A 24,043-nucleotide genomic window follows, 5' to 3' on the forward strand; every position below is an offset into this window, starting at 1 on the left:
TGTATCTTCCAACTCTGCATTCCTTCTAGAAGATCACAATAATAATTTGAATTTTTTCCCGGTTTTTGCAAGACAAACTCGGTATTCTATAATTTGAATTCTCTATCCTATTTTTTGAAAATTGAGCCATTTGTACTTTTTTTGTTTTTTGTTATCTCAGCAGTTCTTCATAACCTTTCAGCTATTCCCAGTAATGTCTTAAGTAGTCATATCTTCATTGAAATAAAACTCCATTGGCCTAGCAAGATGAATATGTACAATGTGGTGAGGATTTGGTGCTGTTCATTATCTCCTTCTGTATCCCTGATTTTACTCTCTAGACACCCCTTTTGTTCATCCTTTCCAGGCTAAAGAGAGAATAGAAAGCATAGTTAGAAATTTTGAGTAGTCTTGCTACTTCTCTATTGTCATTATTTCATCAACTTCAAACAATGGTCCTTTGTCTTTCTTATGCCTCAGTGTAGCAAAAGAACACCTTTTCTGTCTTAGTGGGCTCAGCTTTTTAAGAACTCAAGTTTTCCTCACACTATTCTTGGACCGTACTGTGGTTTTTATATTCATCCTCCATTACCTTCTCTTGCTACTGTCTTACTGCTGAAAAAGTTTAAATTCGTTGTTTCATACGTATTGGTCTCTTCAGATAACTCTTTTTCTCTTCTTCAGAATTGCCTTCAGAATTTCATACTTGAGGATTTTCTGTTCTGGCTTCCTCTGTAGAATTTTAAGCCTTAGGATCCAACCACCTTTATTCCTTTATAGTCTTCCCATTTTACTGTCTTTTCAAATTCAGAGCCTAACCTTCCAAATAAACCTCTTTGAAAATCTGTAATTTGCTTTATTTTTGAGATGAGAAATCTGGTTTTAGTTCAGACCCATGGGAAAAGGGGTAGAAATCAGTCATGGTCTCAAAAAGTAAAAAAGGAACTTAATTAACTTTTTTCCTTAAATACAAATATTTAATTATTTGCTTTTAATATTAAGAATAAATAATGTAAAACTTTGAATAAATACAATAAATAAATCCTAAAAAGTTTATTTTCATTCCATATCATGACCAGTTAAGAAACTAGAAAAGAAACCTGGAAAAGGGAGGAAAGAAGCAGAAACAAAGAGACAAAGACATTTTAGGGAAGGACATTTTATATAGAAAAAGAAATGAGACAAGACAACAGTAAAAGAGAGAAGGTATCAGGGAAGGGAGGTAAAGTAAAAAGGTACTAGGACGAGGTGTAATCACAATAAACTTCATTTTTCTTGTCCTGCTAATTGACTTTGGTGAGTTTATGACCTCTGATCATCTTTTTTAATTAACTACTGTGCGTGTCTGTTCAAGTCTTCTGAGCCTCTCTGATATCTAACCTATGTTATACCAGGGCAGTAACTTAAGTAGTTAATGCTTCTTACTTATAGCTTCCAGAGCATCTCTTGTAGTCTCTAACTTTCAGCGGACTTCTGAATGATATTTTAAAGAAAAAAAAGGGGGGGACGACTTCTGAATATATATATTTTAAAGAAAAAAAGTGTAAAGCAAAACCATAAACTGACAGTGCCAAATAAAGAGATGATAGCAAATAAAATAGTTTAAATGGACATAATGATTGATTCTGTATGTGTGACTTACTAAAAAAAAAGCATATATTAAGTACTTAGTACGTAGAAAAAGATGACAGGGGTGGCTAGGTGGCGCTGTGGCTAGAGCACAGGCCCTGGAGTCAGGAGTACCTGAGTTCAAATCTGGCTTCAATCACTTAATAATTACCTAGCTGTGTGGCCTTGGGCAAGCCACTTAACTCCATTTGTCTCGCAAAAACCTAAAAAGAAAAAAAAATGACCGTCACCGTTGTCAGGATTCTAGAAAACAAAAGGAAGGTTTAGCTACAAGAAGCAGTTTTGGAGATGCAGGCTCTTTGGCAGTGGCCAGGAGTCTGGCCATTTATTATAATGACAGGTTACATAGTAAGGTGATGTGTGGTCCTTCATTTTACAAGAAAGATTGTAGTTGGTGACTCTCACAAGTAAATGTAATCCAGGTGATATGATCTGAATTTAAAATAGACTGTGCACATAATTGGTACTCATATTGTATTCCCCTTATTAGATGGTAAACTCTTTGAGGGAGGAGACTATGTCATAGAGTTTTATTTGTAACCCCTGTACCTAATACAGTTCCTGAGATATAATGTGTCCTTAATAATGCTATTTACTTCATGTATCCATATTATAGATTACATTTTATTCATTATCTTCTCATAATAACTAGGATAAACAATTCTTCATTTTCAGGATGTTTTATCATTTACTTTGTGCTATGTTCAAAATTATTAGCACAGGATACTGTAGTATATTTTGTTTTCCATACTTAATGTATATAGAGTTTTTCCACTGTTCTACATATTTTAAATTAATTTATGTTATCTTTTTTTCAGGAAAGGATGATGGTGAGTTAATTTTTGATATTTTAAGAAAAAAAATTTGATTCAACAGAGAATTCTTTTAGATGGCTAAATCTTGATATTTTCTAATGTATATGTGTTTTACCTAAGAGAAGTTGGGTAAAATTGCTTTTTAAGGCAATTTTTGGTTCCAAAATTAGACTATATAAAAGAGAATGATATTAGGTAACTCTTTTTCAACAAGTAAAGAATTTTTTGAAACACACCAAATTCAGGATTCTAAGTACAATATAAAGCTATCCTGTTATATTTGTAAAAAAGGATTAGTTTTATATAATATGTTGATTTAAGAAACTGTCTTATCATTAATATTGCTTTCAGCAATAATTTCTCCAGAAAGAAACTCTGAGAAATAGTCTTGGAAGAGAGAACATTGAGGTGACTTCCCTAGGTGGTTTTCTAGGTAACAACTTGAGCCTTTCTAGATTTGGAATATGTAATCTGTTGTATATATCTGTTTGATGAATAATCGTGTACCAGTTGAGTCCTACAGGGGATTTCTGGTTTTCTGACATATCGTTAGTGGTTGACAAGTTGGAGATCAACTAGGAAAATATGAGGACTAGAGACTGAGGCACTTAATAAGGATCATATGAAGGAACTGGAGATGAGGTGTAAGAAGATACTCTTTTATTTAAGCTGTCAAATTATTTGGAATGTTTACTAATATCTTTTTTTGAAAAAAAATTTACTAATAGCTTTTTAATACACTCAAGGAATCATTTGTTTGGGAGCATTCTCCTAACCAATTTAGGTAATTAAGTTTTTTATGGGCAACAATGTTTCTCGTGTCCAGTCTCGTGCCCAGCATAGTGTTCCGCATACTATACATATTAGACAGTTTTTAAATTGGAATTTGGTTTCAGTAGAAGCCCTAGATCTAGTTTAAAGAACTAGGTTCAAATACTCCATTCCATTATTTACTTATGTATAACTTTGGGCAATTGAATTAACTCTTTGGACTTCAGAGTTCTTATATGTAAAATAAAGGTGTTAGACTAGATAGATAGTCCAAGTCCCTTAAGTCCTTTTCAGCTCTAAATACTATCATCTTAATTTAGTTTTGTTTCAGTTTGACTATTAAGGGTCTTAACTAAAATCTCTCTTTTCAGGAGAAGCATTCTACAAATGGCTGGAAGGTAAATAATTTAAAGATATAATTTGTCAGCAAATTGTGCATATTTTCATACATATTTAATATTATAACTGGTCTGCTTTTGGCTAGTGTGCAACTTGGTGTTACCAAATAAAAAATTTGATCAAGGATGCCATATCTATATCATGTATGATTCTATTTTTCCCTACCATTTTTTTCCCAATTGGTACCTTTTGAAAAAAATCACACTAATTTAATAGTATTACCTCCTTCATTTCATCAGGAAAACATTTAGGTGAAACTATACTATCCAAAGTCCTTTCTTTTCCCATCTCCAAACCCATCTCTCTACTGAGGAAAGGGATGTTCATATTATGTTTACTTCTCCCAGAACCTAGATTGGTCATTGTGTTTAAAAAGTTCAACTTATTTTTATTGTTTTTAAGTTTATATCATTGTAATTATTCTGCATATTTCCTTTGTTTAACTCCATAACACTTCATACAATTAGTTTTAACCATTTATATCTGAATTTATTATATTTATCATTTCTTATAGAACAGTAATAATCCATTACAGTTCTATACCATCCTATGTTCATTTATTTCTCAGTCAATAAGAACTCATCTTGTTTCCATTTTTAATATGAAGGTTGCTGTTATGAGTGTTTTGTGTGTGTGTGTGTGTGTGTGTGTGTGTGTATGTGTATATATAAAGAGCCTTCTCTTATTAACTATTCTTGCTATAGATTTCCCATACAGACTGTTTTTTGATGTAGAGAACATGAGATCAAGAAAGGCATTGGATTTTAGCTATGATTTATTTTTCTTTATACAAAGAATGAACAGAAACTGTCTTCCTTGGATTGTGCATTGACTTTTAAAATTCTGTGAATTAATGTTTTAATTGTTATATATATATGCTTTCCTCCCAATATCTTCCTGTATAGGTTTGTGTCTGGAGAAAAGAGTATTTTATAAATTAATTTCTGGGCTTCATGCTAGCATCAACTTACATCTATCTGCAAAGTATCTTTTGGAAGGTAATCAGATTTTTAAATGTTAAATTTCACCTCATACATATACATAAATGTATATATATATGTATATATATACACACACACACACTAAATAAAATAATAGTGGAAAATGCATGAATTGAGTATAGGGGTACATGACTAATAATCCCATCTACCAGGAAAGCAAAGACTGGTGAATCTTTTAAGTTCAAGAGTTCTAAGCTGCAGCAGGTTATGCCAGTTGTGTATTGGCACTAACTTTAGCATCACTACATTGAGCTGTGGGATGGGGGGACAGGAGAAAAAGGTTCAAATACCTAATACCTAAGGAGGAGCCATGAAAACTTAGTATTTAAGCAAAGGAAAAACATGAAAATATGTTTCCCATGTTATAGACAATCCATGTTGATAGGAAACATCTTTTTTGGTTTTTTATTTTACCTCTTTTCTGTTTAGAAACCTGGGGAAAACCAACTTGGGGACCCAACATCAAAGAGTTCAAGCGTCGCTTTGACTCCGTGGAGACCAAAGGGGAAGGTCCTAGAAGGTTAAAGAACCTCTACTTTTTGTATTTGATTGAACTTCGAGCTCTGTCAAAGGTCGCCCCATACTTTGAGCGTTCAATTGTGGACCTTTACACTGGAAATGTAGAAGAAGATGCTGAGACAAAAACCCTTTTGTTGGAGATCTTTCAAGATACAAAGTAAGAATTGAGTCTCAATGATTTGAAGTTATTTCTCATCTTTATATTAAAAGATAGCCTTTGTTTAAATTAAAAAATGGAGATTAATGTGAAAGTCAGTGAAGAAAGGCAGAATTAGACTTTTGAAGGATCATCAGAAATCATTATTTGAAAATATTTTTGGAAATGGAGTATCTAGATATCTTGGTTACTGAAACTTCTTCACAATTAAGAAGTAATGACATAATTAAAAAAATAGAACTCTTAAGTTTGAGTTGTATATAGAAACTTTTTATTCCATTCTTTGTCCTGAATGAATGCCATGCTTCCCTCACATACTAACTTATCAAGAAAATTTCATTCCTTTTGATACTGCTCATTATCTGAATCTGCTCAACTCATTGCTATTTTAACTTGTTAGGATAATTTTGCCATCATTTTTGCTATTTGTAACTAGGTTAAATTACCCTAATCTCCAAGATGTATGCTTTATGTAACTAACATATTGTACTTTATAATTATAAAATGCTTTACATATGTTACCTGATTTGATTGTAATAATAGATCTGCCTTGGTAGGTAATATAAATATTATTATTATCCCTGTTTTACAGCTAAAGAAATTGAGCCACACAGAGGTTAGTGACTCACCCAGTGTCACACATCTAGAGAATGGATGGGTCAGGACTCTAAGCTATCCGGGTTTCTGATATGTAGTCCAGTGTTATATTGTATTGCCTCCTACATAAAGTGGAATTGTGGCAGAGTAGCCTTCTTGAAAATCTGAACCTTATTCAACTTAACTGGACATTCATATTTAGAAAAAAGTTAATTAGAAAAATTTCAAGTTAATTACTTTTGTGGAATTTTAAAATGCACTTGTATATACCATGCTTAACTTAATCATCTATTTTTCATGTTGACATTTTAGTGCATAATTTCATTTAGTGGTTTTTATCTGTTATAATAATACTATTTCCATCATTCTGATTTAGTTTTTATTGAACAATTCACACGTTAATTGGAGTCTTTCCTTTAGTGTATAAACATATTAGTAACATAATCATTTAGAATTTTAAAATATCTATAGTGATAAAAACTATGTGACTCTAATTGTACAATATGTAAATTTTCATCCTTCTTTTACTACAATAATTGTTATTTGATCAGGTCCTTCCCTATGCATTTTGATGAGAAATCCATGTTTGCAGGAAACCAAAAGGAGGCTAAATCATTGAAGGTAATGTCAGTAACATTTCTTTAATATTTTAAAAAAAACTTTAATTTTTAAAATTATTCCTATTTTAGTTCTTTTGATTCTCAACTAGTTTTCTCACTTTTTGAGTTCAGTTTGATTGGATTTTTTTCAGTGATGTCCCAAATTTTTGTGACCCAATTTGGAGTTTTCTTGGCAAAGATACTGGAGTGGTTTGCTATTTCCTTATGCCAGCTCATTTGACAGATGACAAAACTAAGGCAAACAGGATGAAATGACTTGCCCAAGATCTGTAGCCCAAATCTGAGATCAGATTTCACGAGTCTTCCTGAACCCAGACCCAGTACTCTATTCAAAGTTCCATCAAGCTACACTCCATTGATTGAATATTAAAAAAGCACTAATACTGTATAGAGAATATTTCCTTCCCTATTTTTACTAGTTATTTTCTACTTTCTGGTTTGTCTGGCTGATTAACATTATTTCTGAAAAAAAATTGGGAGCATTTAGTGTACCATAAGCATAGTGTGATGGCAGCCAATCAGTTCTCACATACACCATTTCTAAAGTTCACTGAATTATAGAATTGACTTTGAATTGGAAGGAATATTCGAGGTGATCTAGTCCAGCTCCACCCCCTCCACACACACATTACAGATGAAAAAACAGATTTGTAGATGTTAAGAAACAGCCAAGATTCCGCAGAAGTAGAAGAGCCAGGATTTAAACCCATTTCTCCTGATTTCAAGTTCACTATCTGTCATCTAATGGCTTTTTTATTTCCTATTTCAGGGAAATAACAGTTATTTCCAAGTGAAAAAACTTTAGAAGAACCTTAGAAGTAGAAAAACATTAGATGAGAGGATTTCCTAGATAAATACTATATTTCTGTGATTCCCAGTACTTCTAAATTTCTGGAGTTTCATGGCATGCTTGTAAGGAAAGAATAGTTTTTTTTATAAATTCCATAACCTGGTTTCTTTTTTTTTGTTTGTTCTGTTTTGTTTTTGCGGCAATCAGAGAAAAGTGACTTACCCAGGTTTACACAGATAAGTATCTGAACTTGGATTGGAACTCAGGTTCTCCTGACTCCAGGGTCAGTACTCTACCTACTCTGCTACCTAGTTACCCTGATAATTTAGTATTAGTGTGGGCTATTGATAAAAAGCACTGGAAGGATATGAGGCCTTTCACTTTCCTTTAAATATGCCTGCCAGTCATTTTTAGATTTTTCTGTTAGCTATCACATAGTTAACACACTAAATTTGTTTGCCTTTTGACTAATTGACTAATATAAAATTACTTGTTGTTTATGATAGCAAAAAGAGACCATGTTTTTTTGATATTAAGTACTTTAATTTATTCAGAGTTCCATATATCTGTCTTTGCTGACTCATCATATATATATGATGCTAATTATGTCCCCTTAGTTTGTTATCCCAGAAATACTTGGGAGTTGAGTGGAAGATTTTTCTTCTAATATTCCTAAACCAAAGAAGCCATTAAGTCATTGGTGGGAGTTGGTGTCTTTGCATTTATGTAAGGATATCATTATGATATAGTCTTATTTTGGGTTCACATTATTTTTGCATTTGTTTTTTAAATGAAAGTCAAAGTTGCATTTTGAGTAAGTGAATGAATAAAGTAAACTTTGCCTACTGTATTTCAAAGGAATATTTTTTTTTAAATCGAATAAACTTTGCTTCAGGTAATTCTCTTGTTTGCCAAACTTTTTTAAGGATTACAAATTTTTTTTTTAGGATCTTTACTTTTTTAAGATTACAAAAATTATAGATCTCAAGGACTGCTATAATTACCATTTACCTAGATTTTAGCAATATGTTTGATAAAATTCTTTTGTAGTATGACAGGCTAAAAGATTTGACATAGAAAATATAGGATGATTGAATGGGTTTGGAACTGGTCAAACCATGTATTCATATATTCATGAATAATTTTCCATTTGGAAGGATGTTTCCAATGATTGCTTCAAGAGTTGACTTGGTTCTGAGATGGTTCATATCTTTTTCATGACTTAGTGCTTAATAAATCCTTTACATTCATTCATGAATGACTTGGACAAAGACATAGTTGACATTCTTATCAGATTCACAGGTGATGCAAAGCTGAAAGGAATAGCTAATGTAGTCATTCAAAATGATCTTGACAGACTAGATCTTTGAACTCATTTGAATAAGGTAAAATTTAATAGGTTAAATTAAAGTCTTATATTTAGGTTCAAGAAAATGTATTCCACAAATGTAAGATGAGACCTGGTTAACAATGTTTTTGAAAAAGTTTTGAGGCATTTTGTGTACCACAAGCTTAGTGTGATGGTAGCCAATCAGTCTATCAATAAGCATTAATTAAGTGCCTGCTTTGTGCTCAGCACTTGTAGATACTGAGGATAATGAGGCAGAAATGAAGCAATCCCTACATTTGAGTTCACGTTTTATAGGAGTAAATGACTTGTACATGTATAAAGATATGAAAAATAAAATTGCTGATGGGGAGAGTGTGGGATCAAGAAACGTACCATATAGGAATATCACATCATATCATATTGCACAGCTTGGAAGTTGATTTTTGGTTGCTGTTGATTAGTTGTGTCTGATTCTTCACGACCCCATTTGAGGTTTTGTGACAAAGACACTGGAGTGGTAATCCATCTGCTTCTCCAGCTTATTTTACAGATGAAGCAATTGTGACAAACAAGTTAAATGATTTGCCCAGGGTCACACAGCAAGTATATACTTTGACTCAGACCTTTCTACTCTATCCACTTTGCTACCTGGATGCTCCTTGAAATCTTCTAGGGATTCTGTAAAGCAGTGGTGAAGAAGGCATTTATTCCAAGCTTAGGGAAATAGCCTGGGTAGAGAGAAGAGGGAAGAAAGTTAAAGAAGAAATGTAATTAAAAGTCTAGTTTAACCATAGTGAAAGTATTTTCTATTTATCAGGAATGTTATGGGCCAGGATCAAAAGAAGACCAGTTTGTCTGGACTGTAGTGTGTGAAGGAGAGTACAGCTAGATTGTGAAGGGTTTTCAAAGCTTTGCAGAGGCATTCATGTGTGTGAAAGAGGAAAGATACAGGAGGATGGTAAGCTGATGGGGTAGTAGGATAAAGTAAAGATTTTTCCAAGGATAGGAGAGATCTTGGCATGTTCATAAGCATTAGATAGGAAACAAGAGAATAAGCAGTGATTGGAAAATTAAGGAAAGAGGACTGTCAAAAAAAGACAAGGAGGAGGGAAGGAGTTAGTATGAAGGTTATAAATGGAGGAGTTTGTGTTTTCACAGAAAAAAGACTGTTTCTTCCTCTGCACCATGAATAAAGGAGGAAAATCAGAGATGATATTGAGGGAATTTGGAGTGTAGAGTTGAAGAGAAGAGGTAGTAGCTCATGGCCCATGACCTCAAATTTTTCAATGAAGTATTTTAAATAACTTCTCTAATGGGATGTTTTGAAGGGAGTTGTGTAGATTTAAGGGAATAAAGGATTTGTGTTCTACTATTGGCTCTGAAACAAATTATAATACAAAACAAATGCATAGATACTTTGCCAAAGAAGATGTATATAATAGTTGTGCTTCTTAAAGACAGGGACTTAAGATGTATTTAGTTGTGTATCTCTCATGGTGCCCCAGAGTGCTTTGAATAAAGTTTGCCTTCATTAAATATTCTTCAGACAAATTTCATATTTGTCAATTGATTTTATAAAGTTGTCGATTTAGGACATCTTCAGTTACGAATTTGAAAGGAATCTTAGAAGTTGGTTATCTAACCCAGGCTTCCACCTAAGTAAGATATTCCTGCAAACAGATGCTCAGGGGTGGCTAGGTGGCACAGTGGATAAAGCACCAGTCCTGGAGTCAGGAGTACCTGAGTTCAAATCCGGCCTCAGACACTTAATAATTATCTAGCTGTGTGGCCTTGGGCAAGCCACTTAACCCCATTTGCCTTGCCAAAAAAACACTAAAAAAAAAAACCCTAAAAAAACCCAGATGCTCAGCCACCCTCTGTATACCTAGTATTAGGAGGTTTAATTGCTTTATAGTGTAACTCAATCTGTTTAAAGCTAATTTCTGGAAATCTTTTCCTCATAATTAAAGTTACTTCCTTTTCTATTTATTGCCCTGATTTTTGAATCCCCACCTTCAACCATAATTCTTTACTTTCCCATTATGCACTGTAATTTTTCAGTATCCTTCCAAAAAATGGTACCTTATGTGGAAAATAATGCCTGAGGTATAATTTGACCATTATAGAATGGGATTCCATGTTATTTGAAGTACAGGTTTATTGGTCTAATATCTTGATATCATATTTCTCTTAATATAAACTAAGATGCATTCTGAGGCAACGTTTCATGAGGGATAGGGAGTTGGCCTAGGAACAAGAAAGATTGAATTCTGTCTGTAGTACATATTTTTTGTATTGGATGACCCTGGGCAAATCATTTAACCTTTTAGGACTCTGGTCAGCTAGCTAAGAAAATAAATTAAGGAGATAGTACTGACCTGCACTGGTAGAGGAAATTTCCTCCTAAGGGAGCTTCCTTTCCACTGACATCACAGGTCCAAACCCCGACCCTTATCCCTTGAAGACTGTATGATCACTGTTTTATTTTTGGATATTTTTTTCTTCGCAGTCATATCATAGTTCTGTTGAACATATATTTTACTTAAAGGGCTGTATTTTTAAAAATTTACCAGTATTTAGTTTAATTTAGTTAAAAGTCTAGTTTAACCACATTGAAAATATTTTCTGTTTATTAGGAGGAATTACGGTTGCATTTCAAGAATATATCACGTATAATGGACTGTGTTGGCTGTGACAAATGCAGGCTATGGGGAAAACTACAGGTATGTGTATTTTTGTTGCTTTGCTTTTTGAATTGTTTTTACTGATTGCTGTCCACCAAGCAATTCAGAACTGTATATAAATTTTTAAGATTCTTTTCAAAGCTTATCTTTGAAAATAGGCAAAAAAGCGTATTTTTTTTGAACATGTGAAAAATATATAAAATAGACATTATATATATATGAAAATATTTACTTGTTAAATATACTTGTGCAATATCCATAATTCATATCTGACCTTTGGACTCCGGAGTCCTAAGTGAAACTGATGACTCTGTACAGCACCCTTTCACTCAAATCTGATTCACATGCATTTATCATTTCCTGATGGCATGGTCTTTGTGAACAAAGGACAAATAACTTATTAATACCTCCACTAAAGTCCTGTTATGCTACCTCATTGTGATATGTGATAAGTTGTGATGAGTGACCTTAAAAAATCTGTGCCAGGGAATTAAGTGGAGGTTTTGGCATATCCTAATAATCTGAAAAGTCTTTGATGTTAGGTCCAGAAAGAAAGTGGATGTCTATCACCTGAGCACAAGTCTTAGCTAAGCTTTGGTGACTATTATCTCTAGGGAAAGGAAGTTTGTTCCCAGGAGATGAAGTTTTCAATACTAGTAATTCACTAAGACTATCTACTGGATTGGAATAGATAATGCCCAGGCCAGTGAAATCAGAAAAGATTTTAAGTAAACAAAGCACACCCACACCCACACACACATTTTATACCTATATATAATAATGATGTATATATGTAATACACATATGTATTCATATATATATACACATACATATATGCAAGTTGCTTTCTTATTTCATATAAATATTGAAAGTCATTGAGACTTTCCATTTTAGTCATTTTGGCACAGTTAAGAGGTTCATATGGATAGAGTGCTGGGCTTAGAGTCAAGAATCCCACCTCAGACAGTAACCTGTCATATCCTGGGCAAGTCATTAACTTTTTTTTGCACCAGTTATTAACAGCTTCACTTTTCAGCAATGTTGTGGTAATAATTTTAAAAGTGTTTAACATAGGTCCTGGCACAAAATAGTACTATATCAATATTTTTTTAAACCAAATATTAGTGCAGCAAAGGTTTGTCCAGTTTCAAAGGACTACCTTTTGAACATGTAAAACCCTCTTGTTTCTTACTCTTTTGGGGAGTATTTAACCATAAAGATGATGTGATGGAGCCTTGCATGGTGCATGGGAATTAACTTGTTCTCAGGAAGCCCCGTAATGCCTACTGGTTTTGTAACCCAGTATAAGTTCCCTTGGCCTCTGAGTGCCCCCCTGCAGTTTTACTGTGGAGTTGCAGGCAAGCTGTTGCTCTGCATTAGTGAAGAACAGGAATTAATAGGTTTGGAACAAAAAAATAGTAATACTATTTATCTGACATTTACCTATGCTTTAAGGTTTGTAAAGTACTTTTACATGCCTTATTTCATTTGAACCTCACCTCAGCCCTGTAAAGTGAAGACTACAGATATTATCTCCATTTTGCAGATGAAAAAATTGAAACTGAGAGAAATTATCCCATACACAAACATAGATGACTTGCCTGGGGTCAAACTATTCAGTAGGTGAAGTGATACTAAAACTGAAGACTTCTATTTATTTTTTTATTATTGAAATTTTATTTTTCCAGTTTCATGCAAAGGTAGTTTTTCAGCATTCATTTATTCATTTGCAAATTTAGGACTTCACATTTTTCTCCCTTCCCAACCTCTCCCTATGGCAATGAATAGTCTATGTATGTTTAACATATTTAGTCACATTGTGAAGGGGGAATTAGAATTAAGGAAAAGGAAAAAACCAAGTGAAATAAAAGAAAAACATAAAAGGAGTTTTTAAAAAGTGAATAGAATATGCTTTGATCTGCATTTAAGACTCCAGTTTTTTTTTCTCTGAATGTGGATGGCATTGTCCATAGCAAGTCTCTTAGGATTATCCTTGATCTCTGAACTGCTGAGATTATCATATAAACCCAAGATCATCATATCAACCCAAGGTAAGATAGGTAATAAAAAAGACCCCAAATTTTAAAAAGGAAACAAATTTAAAGGCAGATAATTCTCTCATGTGAAAATTTGTGTCGTCTTTGTTGGGGAGCTTGCTTATAAAAGTGATTTCAAAATGGTATATGTAGCAAACATGCTGAAATATATAGTTCTTTGGGCATCTCCTAGATTAGCAGAAATGTTTTCTGTTTTAGGATGGAAGTTTTTTAATTGGTGTGTATGTGTGTTTATATTGAGCTTATTCCTTAGGGCATAAGTAAAATCTTCCCTGTAGATAAATTAAAAGTAGAAAGTGAAGTTTTTTCGTATTTTGACTTATTCCTCTTTGCTGCTTTTATTTTTATAATTTTATTATAATTATTTTTATAGTTTAAAATTTGTAGACTGGTTAAATATATACTTTTTGTAAAGTTTATACTTTGTTAATTTATTTGTTAATTTAAATGAAAATTAAGTGCATTAGGCCACTAAGTTGTTGAATGTCATCATGGGGACTTGCAACTTAATTAAAAGTCTAATTACATGCTTACTATCTGTATGCAAAATAAAATTAATATATATATATATTATTTCATCTAGACTCAGGGTTTAGGAACTGCTTTGAAGATACTCTTTTCTGAAAAAGAAATTCAGAATCTTCCAGAGAATAGTCCATCTAAAGGTTTTCAACTTACTCGTCAAGAAATAGTTGCTCTTTTAAATGCATTTGGAAGGTAAGAATCATCTTCATAATGCATTTCTTGTTTATATCACCTCTTAATTGAATTTTGGCTGTCAAAATGATGGTAGTAAAGTAGTTAAGTTACTTAAATTAAGCCATTTTTTCTAGACAGAGTATCATAATGTTTCTATACATATCCTCAAGACTAGAGTTTCTCTGTGGCGCTACTTTGCTCTCCATTTCAGTGTTTTGTGAATTCTTTCATAATAGGCTTATTAGAACACTCATATAGCAGAATCTGTCCCATGAAGCAGGGTTCTAAAGGGACATAATCTTTAGATCTTTTCCCCATCTGTCCAGTTTTAAGAAGCAAATAGGATTTTTTTTTCCTTTTCTCTCAAAAACACTTTCTAGTTGGTAACTTTGTTGACTGCAGCAGCTTGTACTGCTTTATAGTTTACCAAGTACTTTCTTCATAGCATCCCTATAAATGTATTGTGGCCATTCTGCAGAGGGGATGTTCAGGGATTCGTTTGTACCCAGGCACTAGCAGAATTCTGAAAGCAAGAAAGTTTAAACTTTTTGCTTTAGTTCCAGAAATTGGTGAAGGATGGTTTTCTCTTAAAATCTTTTGATTTTTCTTGTTCAGAAGCAGTTTCTATGATAAATTGCTTCCACCCCCTGCCCCCCATTTTAATGACAAAATTCTTATCTTATGCTTATGATCACTATTTAAGATTTCTTTTTTTTAATTTTTTTCTATTTAAGATTCAAACAGACCAATACATAATCAAAATGTGAATTTTTATTAACGAATAATGGAATCCCAATTACTTATTTCATTCCTTCAATAAATTTATACCAGGATGGAGAATATATAGTGAAAATAGGAGCACAGTTGTATATTCAGTGTAGAAAAGAAAAGGAATCTGGGAAGATTTGCATGTACTTTTAAGTCCAAATAAAAATAAATTGTAACTTTTTTCACTCAACCAAATCCATTACATTTTGTCAGCTAATCATTGAGCCCCACTTTTATGGCTTGATAGAGGTGTATTAGAGATTGTCAAATTTCATTAGGGCTCATTTTATAACTTTGACTTGTTACATTTGATCTATTTTCCAGTGTTTTAATAAAATTTCTTTCTTTGCCATAGACCAGGGTTAGGAAACTTTTTATTTCTAGGGATCCTAATACTCAGGGGGAAAAAAATCAGTTTCCATAACTTAAAAATACTCTTTTTTTAGAGAAAAATTCATATGTACCATTGCCTTCATCCAATTTTAAAATAAGAACAAGGAATTCAAATCTGTATCCAATAAATAAAATGATAAAATGAATTGTTTCACCTTTTGTCTTTGTATCCCCAGCACTTAGTACAATGTCTGGCACACATAGTAGGTGATTAAAAGTGCTTATTGATTTGATTGATTCTGTAGTCCATTAATGAAGAAGAGGAGGGAGGAGAAACAAAAACAAAAGTATACAGAAAGATAAGACCAGTGGATTCAAATAGTAATTAAAGGTTAGCGTAAATTACTAAGCAGAATTTTTTTTTTAATAGTGACAAAATTTGGTCAAAATAAACATTACAAGCAGCTTTAATCAACAGAATTTTACATGTAGAAACTAAGTGTATTTGTTTAATAGCCTGTTGTTTCCTTGACCCCTCAACCTGCTTGGAAGGCAGCATTATCCCCGCTTACAGTCTTCCCTGACCAATATAGAGAAAGACAGTGAGCACACAAATTTCTACTCTGCTCCCCATTGACCCCCTAATAATTCATGGTCCATTCACATAAGTGCCCTAAAACTTTTCTCATGCATAGAGACCCATCCTGTAATACAAAGACCTGCTATCCTTTCTCATGAACATAGAGACACCCGCCATTGTTAGGTACCACATGGGCCTATCATAGGATTATAGAGCTGGAAGGGTCTTAGAGTCTTAGCCCCTTCATTTAATAGAAGAGAAAATGAACTCACAGAAGTTAAATGATCACAAAGCTAGCCAGTATTTGAGACTAGGCTGCCTCCTATATGCATTGTCAAAGATCAGCCTGCCTCTCATTCCTCACATATTTGGATAGATAATTATCATAGAAAAAAATATGGGTCAAGGAGCAAAAAAGGTTTTTTATTTGGGGAGCAAGAGACAAATTCCCTGGGACATTGACACAGGTTTTGAGTGAACAGAGGAGAATGGAGGAGATGCTTCTGTTCTAATCCAAAAATCATCTATTATTAATACTCCTTTTGTAAGGATCTATGTTTAGGCACCATGGATACAAATCAAAAAAATAAATAAATCTTGCTCTTAAGCAACTTATGTTTTACTGTGCCAGTAAGAACATGGAAACAGATATGTATTTTGAGAAGGAAAAGAGTACAAACAGTTTGGGGTAGTGTGGTCAAGAAAGACTTCCTGTAGAAAGTAGCAAATGGACTAGCTCTGAAAAGAAGCTGCAGATCTTCAGAAATTGAGATGAGGAAGAAATAACATTATTGGCATGGGAAGTAGTCCATACTCAAGCACAGGTTTGCCAGGTTTGGGGAATAGCATATAGGCCACTGGTAACTGGAATGTAAGAGGTAGAAGACAATGTATTAATGAAATAAGCAAAGAAAGGCAGGTGTAAAGAAATTCAAACCCAAAGAGAAATTTTAAGTTTTATTCTAGAGACAGTAGAGAAATACTGACAGTTTTTGGGCAGCCAAGTGAAACAGTCAGACTGCTTTAATGAAATACTTATGGCTGCTCTGTGGAGAACAGACAGGAAGAGAAATAAGAAGTCAGGAGTCCATTTTAGAGGCTGTGGCAGTAGTTTGGACCAAAAAAAGTGGTAAAGGTCTGAAATAAGATGTAGGCCACATGGAGAGAAGATATTGAAGGCAAGAGATGTTCTGGGGTAGAATTGTTTTGAGGTATGGTGGGGGAAGGGGGAAGATGACTGAGATTTTGAACTTGAGTGACCAGGTGGAATGATGAAACCCTCAACAAAAGTTAGAAAAATTTTGGAGAGTGGTGAGTTTAAAAGGGAAAAAATAGTATCTGCTACATTTGACGCTATTGATACCATTTCTTCATGGGTATTCACTTCTCTCTGAGTTTTTGTGACACTGTTGTCTCCTGGTTTGCTTTCTCATGTGTGATTTTCCTCAGTCTTCTTTGCTGGCTCATGATACATATTGTGCCACCTAATTTTGGCGTATCCCAAGGTTCTGCCTGAGCCTCTTTTCTTCTTCCTGTATTCAGGGATTCTTATCCTGGGTTCTAAGAATTATTTTTGTTTTTAATTTACATTTTTATTTATTTACACATTACTAAAATAGTCTTGTTGTAAGAGTAAACACACTCCCCTTCCCCCCACAAAAATAAAAATCCTCATGAGAAATAAAGTGAAAGAAAGAGAAAAAATGTGCTTCAGTCTGTGTTCTGATATCATCAACTCTTGTCTCTAGGTTAGATTGCATTCTTTATCATAAGTCCATCAGAGAAGTTACTTCCATATTTTTCCACAGTTGCTGTTGCCCATTGCAATTCCCTCCATCCATTCCTCCCCACTACCATTTATTATATTTCTCTCTCCTTTCACTCTGATCTTCTTCAAATGTGTGCTATGGGGCAGCCAAGTGAAGCAGTAGACAGAGTACTGGCCCTGGGGCCAGGAGGCCCCAAGCCTACCTCCCACCCAAGAGACCTAGCAACAACCTAGCCCCATGGTCCCGGACAGGTCACCCAGTCCTACCCCTTGCAAAAAGTAAAAAAGAAGGGGTGGCTAGGTGGCACAGTGGATAAAGCACTGGCCCTGGAGTCAGGAGTACCTGGGTTCAAATCCGGTCTCAGACACTTAATAATTACCTAGCTGTGTGGCCTTGGGCAAGCCACTTAACCCCATTTGCCTTGCAAAAACCTAAAAAAAAAAGTAAAAAAGAAAATGTGTTATATCTGACCACTCTCCCACCATGGTCCATCCTCTCCTCCATCACTCATATCACCCCCCTTCCCCCGTTCCCTTCTCTCCTTCTTACTCCAGATGCCTATACCCCATTGAGTTTATACGCTGTTTCCTCTCCTAGCCACCTCTAATGACAGCAAAGGTTCCCTCATTCCCCCTTGCCTTCCCCGTTCCATATCATTGCAATAGCTCATTGTAATAAAGAAAAATCTTATTATATGAAATATCTTATCCTATTCCTTCTCTTCTTTTTCTTCCTCCCATTACATTTCCCTTTTATCTATTGAGTTCATTTTTACACCACAATATATCTTCAAATTCAGCTTTCTCCTGTGCTTCAGCTATAAAATCTCCTTCTACCTGCTCTGTTAATTGAGAAGGTTCATATGAGTATTATCAGTATCATTTTTCTATACAGGAACACATGTAGTTCATCATCATTGAGTCCCTCATATTTTCCCCTTCTCCTCCAATCTCTATCTTCACCTGAGTCGGGTATTTGAAGATCAAACCTTCTGTTCAGCTCTGGCCATTCCAACAGGAACATTTGAAATTCCCCTGGTTCATTGAAAATCCATCTTTTTTCCTGCAAGAGGACATTCAGTTTTGCTGGGTAGTTGATTCTCAGTTGCATTCTAAGCTCTTTTGCCTTCCGGTATATTGTATTCCAAGCCCTACGAACTTCCAATGTAGTTGCTGCTAACTCCTGTGTGATCCTGACTGCAGCTCCACGATATTTGAATTGTGTTCTTCTGGCTGCTTGTAATATTTTTCTTTGACTTGGGAGCTCTGGAACTTGGCTATAATATTCCTAGGGGTTGTTTTTTTGGGATCTCTTTCTCAGGGGGATTGGTGGATTCTCTCCAATTCTATTTTGCCCTGTGCTTCTAGGATATCAGGGCAATTTTCTTGTAGTGATTCTTTGAAAATGATGTCAAGGCTCTTTTCCTGATCATGACTTTCCAGTATTCCAATAATTTTTAAATTATCTTTCCTAGATCTGTTTTCCATATCAGTTGTTTTTTCAGTGAGATGTTTCACATTTTCTTCTAATTTTTCATTCTTTTGGTTTTGAAGTATTGTATCCCGATTTTTCATAAAATCAGCATCCTCCCTCAGTTCCATTCTTTGTCTGAAGGATTTGTTTCCCTCAGAGAGCTTTCTTATCTCTTTTTCCATCTGTCCAATTCTGCTTTTTAAAGCATTCTTCTCCTCAATAACTTTTTGAACTGTTTTGTCCATTTGACCTAAGCTGGTTTTTAACATGTTATTTTCTTAAGCATTTTTTTTTTTGGATCTCCTTGGCTAAGCTGATGACTTTATTTTCATGTTTTTCCTGCATCTCTCTCCTTTCTTTTCCCAGTTTTTCTTCTAAGGCCCTCATTTGATTTTCAAAGTCTTTTTTGAGCTCTGTCATAGCCTGAGCCCAATTTCTGTTTTTCTTGGAGTCTTTAGATGCAGGAGCTTGTGTTTCCTCATCTTCCAATTGAGTGTTTTGATCCTTCTTGGGATGATAGGCAAAGTATTTCTCAATGGTGTTTCTCTTTTTTCTCTGCTTACTCATTTCTCTAGCCTGTGCCTGGTTTTGGGGTGCTTCCTGAACTTTTGAGTGTATGAGGTGCTGTCCTCCCTCCTGGTCTGTGAATGACCATAAGCACCCCCCTCTGCCACGGGGCTGAGGTGGAGGGGGGGCAGCTGCTGTTCTGTGTGGGGGCCTAGACTGTGATCAGGATCTGAATGTGGTCAGAGCCCCAGAGTCCTGTTCCAGGGGCAGAGGACAGAGCTAGGCAGTCTCTCTCTCTTCACTCCCCTCCCTCAACTCAATGGGCTCATGCCCTGGGGGCTCCTGCTTACCGGCTCCACCTGCTTCAGTTTCTGGATCTGGACTGCCTAAATACCAAGCTGCTAGCTGTGTGCCCTGAGGGCTGGGCTTCATGTGCTCGCTCTGGCAGAGGTCCCCCGCTGTTCCCTCAAGTTGTGCCCGGTCCTCCCCTGGGCATAGGTCAGGAGACTCCCCCCGCTGCTGTGAGCTGAGGCTCCCAGTGCTCTGGGGCTGCCTCCGGGAGGCTGAAGTTCCTTTGCTCTGGAGGGCCACCCCTCTGACCCTGTGGAGCCGAGCCTTTCCACTCTTTTCCAGGTTACCTTGTGTTGGAGAACTGCCTCACTGCATCTCTCTGTGGATTCTGTCTCTCGAAAATTTAGTTAGTCTTTAGCTTATAAGTTTTGATTGAGAGCATCTAAGAGATGGTTCTCTCCTGTGTTGTCTTGGCTCTGCCCCCTTTTCAGTCTAGAAATTCTTTAAAAATGAAGTCAAGGCTCTTTTTCTGGTCATGACTTTTAGGAAACTCAGTAATTTTAAAATTGTCTCTCCTGGATCTGTTTTCCTGGTCAGTTATTTTCATTGAGATATTTCACGTTTTCTTCTAGTTTTTTTCATTCTTTTGATATTGTCTTATTGTGTCTTGATTTCCCACAAAAGTCACCAGCTTACTTTAGCTCCTTTAGTTATTTTCTTCAGAGAGCTTTCTTATCTCCTTTTTCATTTGGCCAATTCTGCTTTTTAAGGTATTCTTCTCCTCAACTTTCTGAACTGCTCTTTCCATTTGACCCAAACTGGTTTTTAACATGTTTTCTTTGGCACTTTTTTAGATTTCCTTCATCAAGCTGCTGACTTGGTTTTCTATTTTTTCCCTGCATCTCTCTTATTTCTCTTCCTGATTTTTTCCTCTCTGTCCCTTACTTGATTTTCTTTTTTCTTTTTTTTTTTAGGTTTTTTTTTTTTGCAAGGCAAATGGAGTTAAGTGACTTGCCCAAAGCCACACAGCTAGGTAATTAAGTGTCTGAGACCAGATTTGAACCCAGGTACTCCTGACTCCAGGGCCGGTGCTTTATCCACTGTGCCACGTAGCCGCCCCTCCCTTACTTGATTTTCAAAATTTTTTTGATCTCTGCTGTAGTTTGAGCCCAACTCCTATTTATCTTGGATGCTTTGATTACAGAAGCTTAGACTTTGTCATCTTCTGAGTATGTGTTTTGATCCTCCATGGGACCAAAAGTGATTCCCTATGGCCAGATTACTTTTTTTCTGTTTACTCATTTCTCCAGGCTGTGCCCTGGTTTTTGGGGTGCTTTCTGAGCTCCAGGCTTCACCCCACAAGGACCTTAGTTACTTTAAGGTCTTATGAGAGGCTCTGACTATTCTCTTGACCTGTGTTTTGGTCTGTGGATGACCACAGTTATACCCCTCTGCCCTGGAGCTGTGAGGAGGGTTCCTGCTGTATGGCAATGGTGGGGTCCCAGTCTACGACCAGGGTCTGAAAGCACAAGAGTCCTGTCCCAGGGACAGAGGAGAGACCTTGACAGTCTCCCCCCACCCCTCTCCTTCTGTGGACTAAGCACTCTGGAAGCAGCTGCCAGGTGGCTCCCTGTTGGGTATCTCTCTGGGCTTGCTTCAGTTTCCTGGGATCTGGGATGCAGTGAGGGCCATGGTACTGAGGAGGGCTGTGCTGGCCTGGGCTTTGTGCTTGCTCTGGCAGAGGCTTCCCCCGCTGATCTTCCAAGTTGTGCTTGGTGTTCCCTGGATTGGCAGGTCAGGAAACAGCTTCTGCCACCAAGAGTTCTCAGGAACCTGTGGGCTGTTCCCAGAGGGGTGTAACTCCTTCACTCTGGCATGGTGATCCTAGCTGCACTGCTACTCCCTCCAACCCCATGGAACAGAGCTTTCTCACGGTCTTCCAGGTTACCTTGGGCTATGGAGAATTGCCTCACTGGATCTTTCTGTGGGTTCTGTCTTTTCAAAAATTTAGTCATAATTTTAAGGTTTTTTGAAATATTTTTGAGAAAGCTCCTAGGAAAGGCTGTTTTCATGCTGCTATCTTGGCTCTACCTCCTCCCAAGAATTATTTTTAATATTTGATAACTATTTCAGTAAAATTAGATTCCTTTATAATCCTATGTATTTTATTTTATACTTTAAAAAATATTATATAAAAAAATAAGCTTGACCAGTTGTTCAGAAGGGTCTTTGACACAGAAATAAAGAATCCTGCCTTGCATTTTGTAATCATTGAATTTGTTTTAGAAAGTTGAACTCTAAATACCTTTTGCATTTTATAGTAAATATAAATGAAATTTCACTATTAAAAATAAAAAAGAATCTTGCCCCAAATTCTTTCCTCTTCCAAATTTCCCTATTTCTGTCAAAGGCACCACAATTCTTTCTGTGTCTCAGGTTACTATCTAGACATCATCCTGGGTGTTTCACTCTCCTTTGTTACACATATATACTCATTTGCTAAATCTTTACTGTTCTTATCTTTATCTTTATATACAGTGTCTTGCTTACTCAACTAACACTTCAATTCATCACTGTTACCTCTCCCCAGATTATTGCAAGAGCTTTCCAATTAGTCTCCTTACCTCAAGCCACTCCACATTTTAACTGTCCTATACACAAACTGTGTCAAAGAACTATACATAAACTGTGTCAAAGAATTTTCTTTAAGTGCAGATCCACCTATGTAGTCATAGGATAAAAAACTTCTCTGCTTAGCTTTACAATCTATCCTCAATTTGTCTTTCCAGTCTTAGTGGATATTATCAGTTCTTTATACTACATGATCTATTTAACTGCTATTTCACTATTCCTCTCATGACATGCCATTTCCTTCCTCTGTGCCTTTTCACTTAACTGTCCCGATATCTGGAACTGTACTACTGTCTTACTTCTACATTATAGAGTCCCTTTCTTGTTTTAAGATGAAACTTTACCATATTTTGCATGAAGCCTTTCCTTACCCTAACTAATCTTGTTCTCCTTCCCAAACTACCCTGTATTTAACTCTTCTGTATATACATGTGTATAAATATTTTTTTCACTTTCTAGGGATTATTTCATTATTTTATACTATCAATGTCCCTGTCTTCTAGAACAGGGCCTAGCACATAGTGGTCTGCTTAATAAATACTTGATTGATTTGACATGTTGAGATTAAGATCCTAATGGGGCCTCCATTTGGAGATGTCTAGCAATTAGTGATTGATGAATTGAATGGAGCTCAAAGAAGACTCTGGATACATATAGAGGTGGAGATCATCTGCAAATAATGATAGAAAATAGATGATAGATGATAGAAAAAGGAGAGAAAGTATTTAAAAGAAGACCTAAAACTGAACTTTCCTCGAAAGACCTTCCATTCCCCCCACCCCCATAGTGTGAGAATTGGCCTGCCCCAAGCATCTGCCACAAAGGAGACTTGAGAAGTAGATGAATTTACAGCCCACAGTTTTGGCTTTTTTTTTGGTAATTGCTCCTTTTTTTTCCTCAATTGTTATTTTATTTTTCCAGTTACATGTTATGAAAGTTTCAACATTTATCTACATGCATATTTTTAAGTTACATAATTTTCTTCCATCCTTCCTTCCCTCCCCCTTCCCTCAGCAGCAGACAGTCAGGTGAATATTGTACATAGAAATTTGTGTTTACCAATTAGTCATTTTCTGTATGAGTAATTAGGATTAAGGGAAAAGAAAGAAAACCATGAGATAGGAAAGAAAAACATAAGAGAAATTTTTGGAAAATGAATGTAGTGTTTATTTAGATTTTGTAGGGGTTTTGTTTTGTTATTCTTCTTCTGGGTGGTGAATAGCATTGTCCTTAGACAGTCTCTCCTAGGGTTGTCCTAGCTCTCTGAACTGCCTGAGAGATCAACTCACAGTGTTGTGACAACATGGTTGTATACAATATTCTCATGGTTCTGCTCCCTTCACTCAGCATCAGCAGACCACAATTTTTAGAAGAATCACTGGTATCAGAAACTACCAAGTCAATTTAAAAATCTTAACTGATTTGGAAGTTACAATATTGGTAATTTTGAAGAGAACAGTTTTAGTTTGGTACTGAGGTTAGAAATCAGTAATAAAAGATTGAGGAAAGAAAATGGAGGTAGAATACAGCAGCTTTTTCTTGGTTTAGCTCTGAAAGGAAGGAGAGAGATAGGAAAAGTTAACTCTTAACAAATTATTCTGCTACCTAGGTGCTAATTAGGTCTTGGTGGATCAGTCTGGGTTG

General features: G+C 35.5%; 1 protein-coding gene across 3 annotated transcripts in view; it reads left to right on the forward strand.

Moving 5' to 3' along the window:
- ERO1B (endoplasmic reticulum oxidoreductase 1 beta) overlaps positions 1–24,043 on the forward strand; it is a 65,312-nt gene that overhangs the window by 32,738 nt on the left and 8,531 nt on the right. The window contains exons 9-15 of one of the 3 annotated variants that reach the window (XM_074222959.1): positions 2,373–2,438; positions 3,566–3,592; positions 4,499–4,591; positions 5,024–5,270; positions 6,419–6,488; positions 11,244–11,330; positions 13,932–14,065. In XM_074222959.1, coding sequence (XP_074079060.1) covers positions 2,373–2,438; positions 3,566–3,592; positions 4,499–4,591; positions 5,024–5,270; positions 6,419–6,488; positions 11,244–11,330; positions 13,932–14,065 — 724 coding nt within the window. The remainder of the gene's footprint in view (positions 1–2,372; positions 2,439–3,565; positions 3,593–4,498; positions 4,592–5,023; positions 5,271–6,418; positions 6,489–11,243; positions 11,331–13,931; positions 14,066–24,043) is intronic. The other 2 variants (XM_074222957.1, XM_074222958.1) reach the window with 2 other exon arrangements.

This window comes from Macrotis lagotis, chromosome 2 (assembly GCF_037893015.1).
Source record: "Macrotis lagotis isolate mMagLag1 chromosome 2, bilby.v1.9.chrom.fasta, whole genome shotgun sequence".
NCBI lineage: Eukaryota > Metazoa > Chordata > Mammalia > Peramelemorphia > Peramelidae > Macrotis > Macrotis lagotis.